Source organism: Mustela erminea, chromosome 16, assembly GCF_009829155.1.
Source record: "Mustela erminea isolate mMusErm1 chromosome 16, mMusErm1.Pri, whole genome shotgun sequence".
NCBI lineage: Eukaryota > Metazoa > Chordata > Mammalia > Carnivora > Mustelidae > Mustela > Mustela erminea.
In genome coordinates this window covers 35,719,468-35,737,643 of record NC_045629.1, presented here as the reverse complement: position 1 = coordinate 35,737,643, position 18,176 = coordinate 35,719,468, and the positions used below count along the sequence as shown (strand labels likewise).

General features: G+C 39.0%; 2 protein-coding genes and 1 pseudogene across 7 annotated transcripts in view; all 3 read right to left on the bottom strand.

Moving 5' to 3' along the window:
* E2F5 (E2F transcription factor 5) overlaps window positions 1-4,800 on the bottom strand; it is a 29,031-nt gene extending 24,231 nt beyond the window's left edge. For both annotated transcript variants that reach the window (XM_032316359.1, XM_032316360.1), the window contains exon 1: window positions 4,249-4,800. In XM_032316359.1, coding sequence (XP_032172250.1) covers window positions 4,249-4,482 — 234 coding nt within the window. In that variant the 5' untranslated portion in view covers window positions 4,483-4,800. The remainder of the gene's footprint in view (window positions 1-4,248) is intronic.
* A 5,777-nt stretch (window positions 4,801-10,577) lies between these two features.
* LOC116575608 lies at window positions 10,578-10,702 on the bottom strand (annotated as a pseudogene).
* A 5,596-nt stretch (window positions 10,703-16,298) lies between these two features.
* Window positions 16,299-18,176, bottom strand: part of LRRCC1 (leucine rich repeat and coiled-coil centrosomal protein 1) — a 37,722-nt gene continuing 35,844 nt past the window's right edge. For all 5 annotated transcript variants that reach the window (XM_032316250.1, XM_032316251.1, XM_032316253.1 and 2 more), the window contains one exon: window positions 16,299-17,817. In XM_032316250.1, the coding sequence (XP_032172141.1) occupies window positions 17,695-17,817 (123 nt within the window). In that variant the 3' untranslated portion in view covers window positions 16,299-17,694. The remainder of the gene's footprint in view (window positions 17,818-18,176) is intronic.

Sequence of the window (18,176 nt, the reverse complement as noted above, 5' to 3'; positions counted from 1 at the left end):
CATTCTCCCCTTCACCCTAGCCCCAGGCAATCACTCTTCTATCTTGTCTCTATGAATGTGACTACTCTAGTTACTTCATGTAAGTGGAATAGCATACTATTTATCTTTTTGTAACTACCGTGTCTTCAAGTTTCATCTATGTTGTAGCATGTGTGAGAATTTCCTTCCTTTTTAAGGCTGCATAGTCTTCCATTGTAGATACAGATCACATTTTGTTAACTTATTCATCTGTTGATAGACACTTGTATTGCTTCTATCTTTTGGCTCTTGTGAATAATGCTATGAATATGGGATATACAATTATCTGTTTAAGACCTTGTTTCTAAATCTTTGGGGTATACACTCAAAAGTGAAATTGTCCTGAGAATTTTTAAGCCCTAAATTGTCCTCTGAGAATTTTTATGCCCTAAAGTTCTGCCTGTCCTACTCATATATTTTTTCTTAGGCTAATCCAATCTTTATCCTGTGACACCAAATCTTTGTTTTATGTCACAAAGGCCTTAGATTAATTATCTCTTCCACGGCATGTATTAACTAGCTAATCATAAATGGGTACAAGTCAGGGACCTGTGAGATAAGGAACATCATAAATACTTTATCATTTTAACCTAGGTATCATGCAGGCAATTTGTAAGATAAACAATTATAATACAATCTTAATCATGCTTTAAAATTCAGAGTGGCATCAAAATGACAAATAAAATATAGAAACTCAGTTAGAAATTATATTTAATAGGAATTTCCAAAACAATATATAGATAGTCATGACTATCTTAACAGTTCCTTAAATTCTTACTTCTGAAAAAGTAGAACCCTAGTTTAATTTTTGAAATAATGTGGAATTTGCCATCAATACCCTCATTTTTAAAGGAGGAGTTCAGAGCACCTCGGTGGCTCAGTAGGTTGGACTTCTGACTTGATTTCAGCTCAGGTCATGATCTCAGGGTCGTGAGACTGAGTCCCAAATTGGGTTCTATGCTTAGCATGAAGTCTGCTTGGGATTCTCTCTCTCCCTCTCCCTCTGCCCCTTCCTCTGCTGTGTGCATGTGTGTGCTCTCTCTTTCTCTCTCTCTCAAATAAATAAATAAAATCTTAAAAAAAAAAAGAGCTTAATACCTCTCTCTTCTGCCATGGGTAGAGGAATAAAAATAATCATGTTTTTTTCTTTAGAAGAAACATTCCACGTTCTTATACAGATGAAAAACTTAAATGAGAAGTTTTGGTTTTCCTAAGGAATACTAAAAGGCAGTAAAGCATACACAATAGAAAAATGGTCTACTTTCAAATCACTTTCTACTGTGTGACACTGGGCAAGTTACTCAATGTATCAATTTTCTGATCTGTGAAATAGGGATGTTAGGGCCAAATTTCCAAGTTGTTAAGATGATAAAATTAGTTAACATATGTGAAAAGTCTGGAACAAACTCTCAATAAATGCTAGTTATTAGCAGCATAAATTGAGAGGAGTAAGGGATAATGTGTCATCTCAATGGAAGAAAAAAATGTAACTACTGCACCCCATTTTTGTAAATAAAACCCTAATAGTGTGGGAATTGGAGGGAGAGATTATATGTTTCAAAAGCCACTTTCAAGGTGTTTTTAATCCCTCCTAATTGTTAAAGTATACTCGAACAGCTTTATTAGAATTTATTTGATTTATTAAGCAATTTTCTCAGGTATATTATGAAGAAGAAATGCATCACTAAGACACAGTGTTAATGTTCTTATTTTTCAGTAGTAGATGTCATGGTTCACAATAAGAAACACCATGGAGGGTGCCTGGGTGGCTCAGTGGGTTAAGCCACTGCCTTCGGCTCAGGTCATGATCTCAGGGTCCTGGGATCGAGTCCCACTTCGGGCTCTCTGCTCAGCAGGGAGCCTGCTTCCCTCTCTCTCTCTCTGCCTGTCTCTCTGCCTACTTGTGATCTCTGTCTGTCAGATAAATAAATAAAATCTTTAAAAAAAAAAAAAAAAGAAACACCATGGAAAGATCTCACTGTAAGATTTTATACATGTATGTAAATAAATGAAAAGTATATGTAAATAAATATGTATTTTTTTCATATATGTGTGAAACAGAATGACACAGTGCTCTTTAGGAATAAAAAAAATTATCAATATAAAGAGACATAATGTTACTGCAGAAATCTCTGAAACTTTTAGGAAAGTTCCAGGATGAATGAAACAGTGCTATTACGATAAATTAAACTCCACTTCCTACTCACTTTCTCTGTGACTTCTGGAGAACACTTACATGGCTGTAGATGAAACAGGAGAAAGACAAAGAATTTAAAGGCAAGTAAGGCGAAGTTCCATCATATTCCCTGGTGAGCTGAGAAAGAAGCCCTCAAAATTAAAGCCCAAGTTCAGCGGTATCTGGACAACCCAAAACTTCCCTGATTCCCTTCACTGAAACCACAGTACATTTCCATGGTAAGTTCAGGATACAACTCAGTATCTAGATTTTGAACAGCAGTTTGCAAGCCATGTTTTGTAACCTCTCTGGCTTTCGTTGATGACTTCACGACTTCCTACGAAATTCTTTAAACTGAATCCATTTTAGTTCTTGACAATCTAAATACTTTATATATTCTATAAAGCACTTTCGGGAGGAAGAAAGGAAGGAAGCGAGGGAGGAAAAGGCTGTAGAAAGAAAAAGGAATTTCTAGAGTTGAGGGGGGGGTTCCAGAAATAAAAAAGAAGACAGTGGAAACTACTTGCCAATATGCAAAATGCACACATCATGCCTCATTTGAATTCAGATAATTCAACTCAGTAATCACTTAATGAACACCTACTGTGCTTAGGGTAAGGAAAGGGCACTCAAAGTCAAACAGCAGTCCCTGGGCTACACTCAGAGGAGGGCCTATAGTAGAAACCTTCAAGTGGGGAGGGGCTTCCTCTCTACCTTCAGGGAGTACTACAGAATGCTCTCCAGCTCAGATGCTGTTTCCCTTGCTCTAGGCACAACCTTAAAGATCTTGGTCACACTCTCAAAGATGGGTAAGGGGGTCCCTCTGGCACTCCGGTGGGTGCTGGGACCAATCAACAGTGTAAAATCTGATTTCCGGGAAATGCCTCAGAGGGGTCTGCGGCAATTAACGACTCCTCAGTAATTTTTATTTGTGGGTGCCTGGGTAGCTCAGTCAGTTAAGCATTTGCCTTCCACTCAGGTTGTGATTTCAGGGTCCCAAGATCAAGCCCCTCAATGGGCTTCCTGCTGGGCGGCAAGCCTGCTTCTCCCTCTGTCACTCCCCCTGCTTGTGTTCCCTTTCCTGCTGTCTCTGCCAAATAAGTAGATAAAATCTTTAAAAAAAATTTTTTTTTGTTCTTAAAGCTTTGTTTCTTACTTAAACTTGGTGCACTGATTGAATTTTAATTCAAGTAATCACATTCTCCTGTTGTGGGGAATCCTTCCAAATCCTGCCTGGAACGTGTAAGTCATTTTGTTTAACTGAACAGTTTTGATGCATGTTGTTGTTTGAAAACTGTAGTAAAAGACGAAGCACACTTTCTCATAAAACAGTTTACTAAGCGCTTCTTGAGTCAAAGTTCTGAAACACCCTTTCTGTGTGATGGCAAATCTCTCTTTTAGAAATCTCTATCAGATACCATATTAAATCAAAAATCATATATCACCCTCCCACCCGTCATGATGATGAAAAGAATTGTGCAGGGGAGCGGGTTTTTATTACTATTATTATTTCATTGGGAAATGAGTGTGTAAAGTTCACTTTTTTTTCCGTTTCATCCGGAAGCGGTGGCAACATCGGGGTTTTTTTGTTTTGTTTCGAACCAGGGGAACACGCTCTCAACTAGAATAGCCTATTAAAACCATCATTCCTAACAGCAAAATCGATCCCCAGGTGTCTCCAGGCAAGGTGCCCCGGGACCTCCTGCGCCACTGCCACAGGTGGACGCGAAGCAGCAAGGACCCTCGGTCGCCCTCGGGTTTCTGCGCCAGAAGCCACGCGGGCGCGCTCCAAGTCCTAGGCTCTTTGTCGTGAGCCCGGCGCGGCGCCGGGCCCTATTGGTTGTGCGGCCGATCGGGGCCATCCTGGTCCCTCGTCCCTCCCCCATCCCGAAGTCCTGGGCCTGGGCACCGGCCACATGGCCCTAGCTCTGGGGTCGTCCGGTCCCCGCGAGGCGCGTCCACGCCACGCCGCCCGACCCACGCTTCAAGGGGGTGGGGTTCTTCGGGGGCCTCGGGCAACGAAGTCCGCCCCCATCCCCGCCTCCCGCGCTCACCGCTTTGAGATCCAGGACGCCGTCCTTGGCCTCCTGCAGCAGCGACACGAACTTGGTGGTGAGCAGCCCCAGGCTCTTCTCGTGCCTGCTGCTACCGCCCCCGCCGCCCCCGAGCTGAGGCAGCGGTGGCTGCTGCGGAGGCTGCGCCTGGGAAGGCTGCGACGGCGGCCGCTGGCCCTGGCCCTGCCCCTGCGGCGCCTGCTGGCCCGAGCTCGCGGGCTCCGCCGCCGCCATCGCGTCCCCACGCCGCGGCGGTGCGGCCCCCGCGCCCAGCGGCTCGTCCGCCCCCGCCCGCGGCCACCTGCCGCGCCGGCTCTCCTGCGGCCGCTCCAGCCGCCGGCGGCCAAGAGCAGAGCCAAGGGGCGCGGGCTCCTGCAACAACAGGTGCGCGCGCGGCGCCCACTGGTCTCGAGGAGGCTGGGCGCGCCGGCCTCCGCCCCCTCCCCAAGCCCTGGGAAGCGTGAATGAAGCCCACGGCCGAGGGGAGGGGGAGTGGAAGCTGAGAGAAGGGGCCGCGAGGGGTGGGGACCCGAGTTTAAATGGCAGGAAGTGACGCCGCGGCCCGCCGTTGCCTGGAAACGCATTTTTCCTTGGGAAGGAGGAGCGAGCTGGGAGGAGGGGAAGCGTCGGTGAGTGTGTTTCACACTCGCCTCCCTGCTGCTCGTGAGCTGCCACGAGGAAGGATGACCTCCTGCAGCTGCAGCGGGAGAAAGCAAGGACATCTCTGGGGCAGAAAAACACTATGCGCAGTGGCCATCGGTTTCTGAGCTCCGTTTGTAGAGCCGCGGGAGATCAGATCTGGGTCGCTGACCGTCTTCGGGTGTTACCTGCTGAGCGCTCTTTTCGAGCTTTAGAATCTTTTGCAAACATTTCAGTGACTGGGACTAAGTGCAGGGATTTATTCCATAGATCATCTTTTCAGGTTTGGGATGGTTTTGTCCTAATCAGCAATTATTCCTAAGGCCTTAACTTTGTAGGTAGAGGAACTGGAAGTGTCACGGGAGAGGTTGTGAACTGCTAGACTCAGCTAGACCCCCAGATCGCCTGCATTTAGAGGCGTCCTTAATGCCTTATTGAAAACAGATTATTCTGTGTTATTTAGACTATTAGGCACTTGTAGGTTTTTGTACTTCAGTGATACCCCAAGCCATTTTTGATAAATGAGATGGCACACAGATCTGAGTTAAAAAAAAAAAAAAAAAAGTATTTTGTCTTGATTACAAACTTCTGAGAATCAGGTCTAAATTTTAAATGAATTGTTTTCACGACACTTGGAATATAGTAAATGTGGGAATTCTATATGACAAAATTAAGAAAGCTTCATGCAAGATTTTACTTAAAGTAACAACAAACTAGCAAAAATAGGTGACTGAATGAAATGTTAAGACATCAGCATTCACAAGTAAAACTAAACCGTTATAATACATTTGTTTCCTATTCATAGAACTTTCTAATAACCAAATAGTCTTCAATTGAATTAAAGAACTCTATAAGCAAAACTTGAAATTAAAAATCTGAAATAAAACATGAAATATTCAGCTAAAAAAAGTCAAACAATTGATCTGAAAGTGGTTTTTCCTGTGTGATTTGTCATTAGCAAAATCAGTGACAAGATTTGCAAATTAATTTTATTAATAAAATTTTATTGATGAATTTTATTAATAAAATTTTATTGATTAATAAAAACTATTTTTAATTTGAAGACAACATTCTATACATGCTTGGACAGGAATTGATAAAATTATTATTATTAAAAAAAAGTTTACATTTATGTTGTGCCTTAGTTGGGTAAGGCTGTCATAACAAAAATACCATAGTTTTTCTCACAGTTCTAGAGGCCCGAAGTCCAAGTTCAGGGTGCCAGCATGGTCAAGTCCTAGTGAGAGCTCTATTCTTGGCTTACAGACTTTCTTTCCTTGTCCTCACAAGACAGAGACAAAAAGAGTGAGTAAGCTCCCAGTGTCTATTATAAGGACACTAATACCATCATGAGGGCCCTACTCTCAAGACTTCTTCTAAACCTAATACCTTCCAAAGGCTCCCTCCTCAAACACCATCACACTTTAACATGAATTTGGGGGTGACACAATTCATTCCATAGCATGTAGTATTACTTTATAAAAGCTATTTTGGTAATTTTGAAAATAGATTTTTTAAATTTCAGTTTTTAATGGTTTTCTTTAAAGCAATTATACTGTTAATGATGCTAATAGGTCACTTGAAATTTATTTTGCAGTGTTTTTGTATTTTTCACGATAGATTTTTCACTTGTTTAAAGTAGCTGGGATTCAACTAGAAAATATTCACAAATTAGCCATCATTTCATTTAGTCTTCAAAATTTCATGTCTGTTGGAGAAGCTAAAAACCACTTACACCACTGGTTCCCAAATTTTACTGAGAAAAATCATTTTTGGTATTTGTTAAAAATGCAAACTCTTGAACCCAAACCTCGGAGATGAAATCAGCATTTGATATAAGAATTTGACTTAGATCTGCAATTTTCAGTTTCAGGTAATTCTCATACCCATGGTCATTCTTTGAGAAATACTGAATAACAACATGAAAAAAAAGGAAATTATCTTTTCCCCTAAAAACAACTAAAGATCAGGGGCTGATAACACAAAAGTCTTCTTAATATTATTGAATCTTGGGGCACCTGAGTGGCTCAGTCAATTTAGTGTCTTCCTTCGGCTCAGGTCATGATTTCAGGGCCCTGGGATCGAGCCCCACATCAGGGTCCCTGTTCAACGGGGAGCCTGCTTCTCCCTCTCCTTCTGTCTGCAGCTCCCCTTGCTTGTGCTCTCTCTCTCTGTGTCAAATAAATAAATAAAATCTTTAAAAAATATACTGTTGAATCTTTTCGGAAATTTCTGTTAATGAAATTGTTTAAGAAACATGAAGTTAAAAAATCAAAATACAAATAATCATTAAGAAGGGTGCCTGGCTGGCTCAGTTGGTAGAGCATACAACTCTTGATCTTGGGTTGTGAGTTCAAGCCCCACATTGGGTATAGAGATTATTTAAAAATAAAAAAATCTTAAAACTAAATTTTAAAAAGTTTGGTTGGATTTTCTTAAATATTTAATTATCATGTTATGACACAATTGTGCATTTTTTAAAAGGCTTTTTTTTGGTTATTTTTTTAAAAGATTTTATTTTTAAGTGATCTCTACCCCTAATGTAGGGCTTGAACTCACAACCCCCAGATCAAGAGTCACATGTTCTTCCAACCAACCCAGCCAGGCACCCCAACCAAATTTTATTTAGGTCGCTGATGATGACATACCAGTTTTTAAATGCATGAGTGGTCAGGATTGGTTAGAATTTCCCAATTTCAGGTCTCCTTTGAGCTAACAAACTTCCATCAAAAGCTACCTCATTAGCTTTATTACTCCCTTGCATTATCTTTTCTAAGTTAGTAAGAAAACAATTTAGGTTTTTGTTTTTCCTGTCCAAACCTTGCAACACACAAACATCTATCTTCTATACTTTCTAGGTAAAATAAACAAGCAAAACAGTACTACCAAAAAACAACAAACTTAGTTAAGAAATACATTTCAAGGATTATTCATCTTCTCATTATGATAAAGAACATTATTCTTTGCCCACCAAAACTTGCATGGTGCAACAATATAATAAATAAAGAGGTTGTTTTCTTTTCTTTTTTTTTTTCCCCTAAAGATTTTATTTATTTATTTGACAGAGATCATAAGCAGGCAGAGAGGCAGGCAGAGAGAGAGGAGGAAGCAGGTTCCCTGCTGAGCAGAGAGCCTGATGTGGGGCTGGATCCCAGGACCCTAGGATCATGACCTGAGTCGAAGGCAGAGGCTTTAAACCACTGAGCCACCCAGGTGCCCCAAAGAGGTTGTTTTCACAAGTTTGTGCATTATAAGTAGAAACAGGAAATGCAAATTACACAAACTTACATAAAAATATAATTTGCATACATTAGAATTTAAATTTTATATGGTGACTTGTATTCTATCCTACTACACCATCAAGTCAGTTTACAGAAAAAGCACATATATTAAAAATCTGGGATGACATTAAAAGAAGCAGAGAAATAGTGGCCTCTTCCTTGAAGAGTTCTAAGAGTTAAGAATTCTAATGCAGGGGCACCTGGGTGGCTCAGTGGGTTTAAAGCCTCTGCCTTTGGCTCAGGTCATGATCCCAGAGTCCTGGGATGGAACTCTGAGTCTGCTCTCTGCTTGGCAGGGAGCCTGCTTCCCCCTCTCTCTGCCTGCCTCTCTGCCTATTTGTGATCTCTCTGTCAAATAAATAAAATCTTTAAAAAGAAAAGAAAAGAATTCTAATGCCGGGGGCCCCTGGGTGGCGCAGTCAGTTGAGCATCTGACTCTTGGTTTCAGTTCAGGTTGTGAACTCAGGGTTGTGAGATGGGGGCCACGTTGGGCTCCTTTTGGAAGCTGGAGTCTGCTTGGGATTCTCTCTCCCTCTGCTCCTTTACCACCCTACCCCCATCTCTCTCTTCTCTCAAATGAATAAATAAATCTTAGGGGAAAAAAACGCTAATTCTTATCGTCATTAGGTTAATGCTTATGATCTGATATGTGGGGTCTGAATTTCAACAATACATGTTCAAATATAAGAACAAGAGATCCAAATTATTACAGCAAAATATAATTCAACTAGGATACATTGCAATCTTCTATTTTCTTATGCATGAACAGTCCTCTGCTCTTACAGATAAAAAAAGGGGAGGCAAATCGGGTCAAACATTTATTGAAGCTGAATGTCATTTAGACCTTCATGAAAAATCAAGTTGCTTAGCAACTCTCTTCATTGGAAATATGATTGATAACACATTTCTTTGAAATTTTAGTAAGATAAAAATACTTATCACTAAACTACCAAAGCTTGTCTAAATAATGAGCCATCACATGAGGGGTTCCCGTTCATAATACATTGCCCCAATTAAGATCCAAACTTCTGCATAGTACCCTCTGGTACAAACCCTTTGGCAACTAAAACCCTGTGTCAAATGAGTGTTGACATTTTTTGGATTTATCATCAAGAGGGGGTGATTCCAAGTCAAAAGTGTTGTCAAAAGATAATTTTTCACCACTAATGACCCCCACATCATTCAATTCCTTGTGCAGTACCAGGAAACCCATTCCCTAGAATGAAAAATAAAACTGTCTAAGCAAACAAATAAGTAAATCCTTCAAGGTAATGACAAAAGTTATCCAAGAATTAGCTAACCTTAAAGTATGTACTATTTAGTCTTATTCTACTGTAATTAAACTATTTTATTTATAAAACACATACTTACATAATTATATGTATGCTTTTATAAAAAATACTTTATTTAGCAAAAATTCAGACTCATTCGTGGATATCTTCCAACTATGTCATGTTAGCCATAAACATTACTAAATCAAATAATATGTGCTTTTAAAATCTCTGAGAAAAAATGCTTTGTAAAATGGGAAAAATGGAAAAGCCAAAATATTATCTTTGGGATCTTTCATTAGTCAGTAGACCATCCAACAGTTTGTCTGTCTTTTGTAATGTCTGATGCACATACTACTGGTATTACACAGAATGACTTCAGCTGATTACATGGTCAAGCACCTTTTAATTGTAATACTTGCATGACTAATTTAATGTGAATTGGGAAAATTTTAAAACAAACATAACCAGAACATCAAACTAGTGATTTAACTTATGTTATTTAAATTATGGCTAAAAGTATTTAATTTTTAAAAGTTAGTTTTAGGAGAACTAATAAGAAACTATTAACTTGGGTAGTGTGAAAATATGCCAGAAATAATAAGATGAAACTCATGATGTTATACCAGTTTTTAAGTGTATCAATTTCTTTAGTAATCATAACCAGTTAAAGTTTAGTAAACACTTATCTTTTAGCTGACAGGAAGAAAAACATTTTACTCTTCTAGTCTTTTTTTTTTTTTGACAGGAAATAGGATTCACTGATAGGCAGTGCCCAGGTTCTCGTGACTATGAGCCCACCATTCATCTAAGGGGCCATGATTAGGGATACATTTGACTCCATAGCCTTCTGATGAGCTGCTTTTTCTTCAGCAACCATATCTTCAATTTCATCCACATTAAACTTAAGTCAAACCTCACTTCTTAGAAATGTGAATCTTCTGGCAGCAGGGAGCTTGCACTTGGTCCTACGTAGGGCCTCAATTACGTACTCCTTGTTCTGCAGCTTGGTACAGATGGACATGATGACTTGTCCAACATGGACCCTGGCCACTGTGCTTTCCAAAGCACTCCTCAGACCTGTCTGCATGCTAGCTTAGAGATAGCATGAGGTCAGACATGAACGCCCACTGGAAAGGGCTGTCTCCAAGGTCCCTTAGGGGAACCCATACAATCAATAGGCTGCATACACTACCAAGGAACCATAGCACCATGGGCACTCTTCTAATCTTTAGCCCCTTATGCGTCACAAAGAATATGCTCTCAAAGTTCAGAATCTTTATATGGGTTATATCAGTAAAGAGAGCAAGCACGTAGATTTCATAAGTTCAACAGTATTCACAAAATAGTAGGTGAGGTATGCCAGCGTTGTAAACACCGAGAGCAGAAAGGGCATTCCAGGCTTGTAAAAGTGCAAACCAATATTGTTTTCACTACTGTTCAGAAGAAACTATCTGCTAATCAGGAAGCCCTTCCACCTCAAAGGTTTAAAAATAGTGGAAAGAAGTGGCATAGACAGACCCTCAGTCTCCCTTGATGAGCCATATACTAAGAAAACAGAATCTAACAGCAAGACAATCAGTCGGTTAGGTGTCTTTTTTTTTTTTTAAGATCTTATTTATTTGAACGAGAAAATGAGAGAGACAGAGAACATAAACAGGGGAGCAGGTCAGAGGGACAGGGAGAAGCAGACTTCTTCTTGAGCAGGGAGCTTGACACGGGGCTGGATCCCAGGGCCCTGGGATTATGACCTGAGCCAAAAGTAGATGTTTAACCCAATGAGCCATCCAGGTGACTCTGGCATCTGACTCTTGATCTCAGCTCACGTCTTGATCTCAGGGTGGTGAGACTGAGTCCCACTGTATGTGAAAAATATAAAATAAAATAAAATAAAAAATAAAAGCAAGACAGTTACATTACCAACAACTACAGCAGTATGGAGATAAAAGTGAAAAAATGGCAAACAAAAATAATCCATTTAAAGCTGTGGCAACTACAAGGGCAGCCTAAGGCAAGGGCGATTCATACACCCGTGAAGTGTCAAAGAGTTATCTACTATGGAAAGTACTGCCTGCCAGTAATCAAAATTCTGGAAAGATTTCAAAGATTCTTAGAGTATTGAGGATCATCTCTTTGGGTTTAAATAAAAGGATATGCCAAGAGTTTGATAGAAAAACAACAACAACAACAACAAAATCCAACTTCATCTATAAAGCACTGCTTAATTAGATCTATGTAGGTGTTAGAAGACTAGAATTTGTACACTTCTTGAAGAAAGATAAGGATTCAGTCTATTTATAGATTTATAATTAACAACTAACAGATGTAACTACTTCTAAATATAGCCTTTCCAAAGCCTGGTAGGAATCATGCTGGAAAACTGCACAGCAGCTTCCTGGAAAAGAATGTTCAGTAGAGAACATTTGATTTGATAAGTGTCAGAGAAGGTCTCATGGATTGATCCTCCTAAAATTCACTTCCAGTAAAACCAAAGAAAGCACACCCACTATAAAAAAGAATATATACACACATATACGTGATTCTTACCATTTCCGGAAAGTCTGAGCAAATCTTTCAACAAGATCCTGAGGTAAGGATAAGGACCAGGTAGGTTTGTTTGGATTCTAGGTTTTGTTTGCTAAGTTCTAGTAAATAGGTGCTTGTTTTGCTTTGTAGGTGGCTGTGTGTTTGATTCAACACATCTTTCAGGGAATGACAGTGGAGAAATTGGGCAGGGGGTTCTCGGTAGGACAAGGCATGAGCTATTTGATGGGAAGCAATTAGGTCAGACTGTTGCTTATACCCCAGGATGAGGCAATAAATGTTGGAAACACCAGCATGACAGAGTCATAACAAAAGAATACAGACTCCAGGCACTCTGAAATAACTAAGCTATGTTTTCGAGCAGGCACTTAGACAAAAATGGTGGTTATAACCACTTAATGTATAAATGAGTCAATTATACCAATATGTTTAGCTGCTTGTGTCTTCCTTGGCCATTGTGATTTAAGGCATACATTAGTCATGAGCAGCAGTCTTGTATTGCCAAAGGAAGTAGAGACAACTGAGCCCCACCATTAGATTTAAGGCATACATTAGTCATGAGCAGCAGTCTTGTATTGCCAAAGGAAGTAGAGACAACTGAGCCCCACCATTAGTGGTGGTATTACTAGCCCATAAATCACAAATCAGATGGGGTATCAAGACTTCTCAATGAAAATCTTCCAAATGAATTAAGTAGTCACATCTTTGGCAGGGTTACTCTCCTACTCCATAAAATATGGACTAATTGTTGGATTTATTTACTGGAACTTGCGATATCAACCTAAGGACATTACTACTTCATCCACTGTACATTAGTAGGGTTTAATGAAGAAGGGTATCAGCTGCTGTTTATTTTCGAGTAACTCAAAAGAAGAGAGGATAAACTACACTCAGGGTTTGGCGATGTGAGTGAACATTCTGGGATTTCAGTGGAGAGCAAGTAGAATATTTTTTCCAATTATCCCCCAGAGTACTAAAGTAGAACTTCTATACCTAACACCCTAACCTTGCAGGAGCTTAGTATTGGAGACAGTGTATCTTGGCTTTAGGAATTTGGTGGCTGGTATGCACTAACAGAAACTAGAAGACTAGAGAGTTTTAAGTCTAGGTACTTTTAAATCAGGATTTTGGATCCAGGGGTTGGGTGAACTGAATGAAGGTAGTCAAAAGGTATAAACTTACAGTTATATTTAAGCTCTGGGAATGTAATATACATGATGATTATAGTAAACAGTTGTGTATTGTATATTTAAAAGTTGCTCAGAGCAGATATTAAAAGTTCTCATCATAAGAAAAAAGTGTACTGTGTAGTGATATTATTAAACTTATCGTGGTAATCATTTCACAATACATGCATCATATTATTATGATAACTTCTAAATATACCTAAACTTCTAAATATTACATGTCAATTATATCTTCATACAACTGGGGAAAAAAGATTTTTGGGTCCAGATATAGGTTACAGCGTAGGCAGCCTTTCTTGGGTCCCACAACTCAGAAAACCAAATAATTTTTAAACCTCTGGAGTCTGACTCTTTCTCTTACCTTCCCCCCTACTCCCAGACTCAACATGGGTCAATATAGAGCCCATCCCTCTTATTCCATCTTTTCTCTGACATTTCTTATTTGACTCATAGGTTATTTAGAAGTTGCAGTTTAATTTGCAAGTATTTGGGAACTTCTCACATTTCTTTCAATTTCGGCATTTTATTTTTTTTATTATTTTTTTAATTTTTAATTTTTTATTTTTGATAAACATGTATTTTTATCCCCAGGGGTACATCGGCATTTTTTACTATGTCAATTTCAGTATTTTTTTTACTATGTGGCTCTCTACTAATTTTGCTACTTGAAGTTAGCTTCTTGGGAGTGTAAACTCATGATTTTCATCAAATTTGGCAAGCTTAAAGCCACTATCTAATATATAGGTTATATAGTTATATATACTTTATTTAGAATTCATATATATCACTCCTTTACTCTCCTTTGTACTTCAATGTATGTTGGTGCAGTTAATGCGATCCACATTTCTGAGGCTGTTAATTTTCCTTCAGTATTTTTTCTCTCTTCAGATTGTGTAATCTCCAAGTTCAGGTTCTTCTACTGGTTCAAATGCACTGTAGAGACCCTAAAGTAACGTGCCTGGGTGGCTCAGTGGTTTAAGCCACTGCCTTCGGCTCAGGTCATGATCTCGGGGTCCTGGGATCGAGTCCCGCATCGGGCTCTCTGCTCAGCGGGGAGCCTGCTCCCTCCTCTCTCTCTCTGTCAAATAAATAAATAAAATCTTTAAAAAAAATGTTTCTCTTTATTCTTTATTTGGTAAGCACTACTTGAAGGAGCAGGAGGCTGGCTGAGGACAAAGCAAAGGCTGGCGCCTTGCACCACCCCCCTTCACCCGCTCCCCTCCATATGTGTAGCATTCCTCAGGCACCCCTGACTGCCATAAAACGATAAATAGTTAACTTGCAGAGATCACAGTCCTGCAAGGTAGGAGTCTCCCTTGGTTTGCAAATGTCCTTGAGATTTACAACAAAGAAGTTACCTTATCAATAGCCCAATTTCCAGGGACACAGAACTCAGTTCCTCAAGCCCTAATGTCACCCTCCCCTCCATGAAAACGGAAGGAGGCAGAGGTAGAAGGAAAAGTAAATAAAGTTCAATTTCTTCTAAACCTAAATCTCATTAACAAGGATGCTTGATAGCAGGAATGTAACATTCCACCAGGAGACTCCCAATTGTCTTTACTTGATAAGTAACCAGGCCTTCAATATCCTGGTAGTGCTTTTCTCTCATGCGAGGGCTAACCGGCCAGTTCTGCTTCTGTAAGATTGCTTTGTCTGCTTTCGCGTGGGGTCCCCTGACCCAATCCACTGACGCCAAGTATGCCTGTTCAAACTATCAATCAATCAGCTCAGCCCCACCCGAAACTTGTTTGTATCGGTCTATAAAAATCCTGCACCAACCCAGCTCTGGACCTCTCGGCGTTATCGGCAACGAGCGCCGCAGAGGTCCAGGTTCGAACCTGCAATAAACGACCCTTGCTGATTGGCTTTGACTCACGTCTCTGGTGGTCTTTTAAGGTGGGGGTAATATTCAATTGGCATTTCATACTAACCCAGCTTCCTTTACTTTTAAAGCATGCTTTCAGTCTTTTGAACATATGGTGGTTGCCTTGAAGTCTTTTATCTAATATCTGGGCCCTCTTACAAGTATTTTTCCCTGTCTGCTTTTTTTGCCCTCTCTACGGGTCCCTCTTTTCTATTTCTTTACAGGTCTCTTTCTAGGTGAAAACCGGTCATTTTAAGGAATCTATTGTAGCCTTTTGCTTTTTTTTTTTTTTTTAGATTTTATTTATTTATTTGACAGAGATCACAAGTAGACAGAGAGGCAGGCAGAGAGAAAGGAAGGGAAGCAGACTCCCTGCTGAGCAAAGAGCCCAATGCAAGCCTTGATCCCAGGACCCTGGGATCATGACCTGAGCTGAAGGCAGAGGCTTAACCCACTGAGCCACCCAGGCGCCCCAGCTTTTGCTGTTCTTACAGAGAATAAATTTTCTTGAAGAAATGTTTCTTCATTTGCTGCATGCTCTTAGGACAATTTTCAGACTTTAAATGGGTGTTTTAAAATATTTTTTACAGGGCACCTGGGTGGCTGAGTTGGTTAAGTGTCTGCCTTCAGCTCAGATCATGATCCTGGGGTCTTGGGACAGAGCTCCAAGTTGGGTTCCCCCCTCAGCAGGGAATCCATTTCCCCCTCTGTCCTTCCTTCTGCTCTTGCAAATAAAATCTTAATAGATAAATAAAAAATAAAATACTTTTTACCAGTTGTGGTTGTTTTGCTAGAAAACATGTCCACAGAGCTCCTTGAGCTACCATTCTAGAAGTGGAACTCACTCTGTTGATTTATCAAGTATACTTGTGTTTTCTTAGTGGCTGTTGTAGGAATTACAATATGGATTTTATCAGTCATCTTTAGATTAGTATTAATGTAGCAAAATAGCCATTCCTCCCCCCAACTTAATGCTATTTTTGTCACACGTATCCCACCTACATATGCTGTCAATTCAATATACTGTTACAATTATTGCTGTATATAATGTATTCTAATTAACAGTAAAAATATCTATACAGTCTTAGGAGAGCTTACCTACATATTTACTGTTCTCAATATTCATTTCTTCCAGTGAATTTGAGCTACTATCTGGAATCATTTTCTTTCAGCCTTAAGAACGTCAACATTTCTTTTGAGGTAGATTGGCTAGCAATAAATTTTGTCCATTGCCTGGACATGCATTATTTTGCATTTATTTTGACAGTTTTGCTGGATTTTTTTTTTTTTTTTTTTTTGGATGTAGAATTCTTGGCTGATAATTTATTTTTCCTCCATACCTTAAGTATGTTACTCACTGCCTTCTGGCCTCTACTTTTTTTTTTTTTTTTGGCCTTTACTATTTCTGATGAGAAGTCAACAGTTAACTATATTGTTCATTTCATGAATCATATTTTCTTGCTTTCACGAATTTCCCACGAGTTTGACTATTAAGTGTATAGGTGTGGTTCTTTTTGTGTTTATCCTGGGTTTTACTGAAGTTCTTGGATCTATGGGTTAATCTTTTCATTACATTTAGGAAATTTTCGGCTATTATTTTTCCAATTTATGCCCTGCTCTCCCACCCCCACTGTGCATGTTGGTATGCTTGGAATTTGTCCCATAGATTTCAAGAAGCTTGCCTCTCACGAAATGGAGCCCTCTCTTTTAGAAGCATTCACCTTTTTTCTGATTGCATTTAATTTTTAAAACTTAGTTCAGGGGTGCCTGGGTGGCTCAGTGGGTTAAGTGTCCGACTGTTGATTTCAGCTCAGGTCTTGATGTCAGGGTCATGAGTTCAAACCCCATGAGAAAAAGCAAACAAAGAAAACCCCAAACAATTTAATTCAGTGGTTATTAGTTAAAAATGTGATATTATATTATTTCTTTTAGAAATAGTAATAGTACTTAGGTTTTTGTTCTGCATACATACTAACAAAAGAGATGACAAAAATGAAAATAAGAATTCTTTCAAATACAGTGATTAGAATGGAAAATGAAGGTGGAACAGGAGTGTTCCTCTTGAGGAACAATATTTATAAAATCTTACATGTAATCTTTAATGAACTCATATGCATTATAAAAAAGGGGTCATTATGAGTGATCTGGAGATGGCTACATATGCTTTGTTAAGAATGCCATATCTTTTATCATACAGACTTCAAATACTTTTCAGCTACACTTATGAGCATTTAAAAAAAAAATGGAGCTACGTCAACTACAGGATGACCAATAAATATAATTAGTTCATCAACACAATAGGGTAACAACAACGATGAAAATACTTGACCTCATATAGTCCAAATACTAATGTTAATTTCCATTTACATATTTGAAGGCAAATGTGTAATTACCAAACAATGTATAGCACAGAAACAAGAAAGTGTTGTAAGTCTAGTTATTTTGATAGGTTTTTCTACACATAATTATCAACAATTTATTATAAAAACCTACATATACAATTAAAAAATACTTGATCAAAAGTCTTTTAAAATATAATCAGAATGAAATGTGTAGAAAGAGACATTTCAAAGTCGTAGCAGTTACTACTATTACAATATTTAATCATTTTTACAATAGGTCTGTTGTTCCATTTCAATTAAATTCATTTCTTGGAACCATCACATTTCTTGCTGAATTTCAGTCAGAGCAAAAGCAAGTTGCCTAATTTTTTCTTCCATTGCTTTTTTGTTCTTGCATGTTTCTTGAAGAAGTTCACGCATTTCCTCTTCAACCCGATGAACCTAAATCAACATGTAAAGTTTGCATTTAAATTTTATAAAGAAAATATATTTAAAAAATGCATTCTGAAAGAAAAAGTCAAACTTTACTCTCATTAATTTTGTAACTTGTGGTATTCATTTAAAGCAAAGAGGTATATATATAATGTAACTTGCTTAAATACTAATACTGTATACAAAGTACTTACATTTATATTGTCTAGATCTCACAGGTTCTTGTGATGAGTACACAGTAATTTAACTTAACTGTATTTTAGAGCTTAGAAAATTTGTTCAAGGCTGTGCAATTTCTCAGCAGCATATATGAACAGAAACTCAGTCTTCTGACTTATGTTACATATGAATGAGGAGTCATGAGTTCA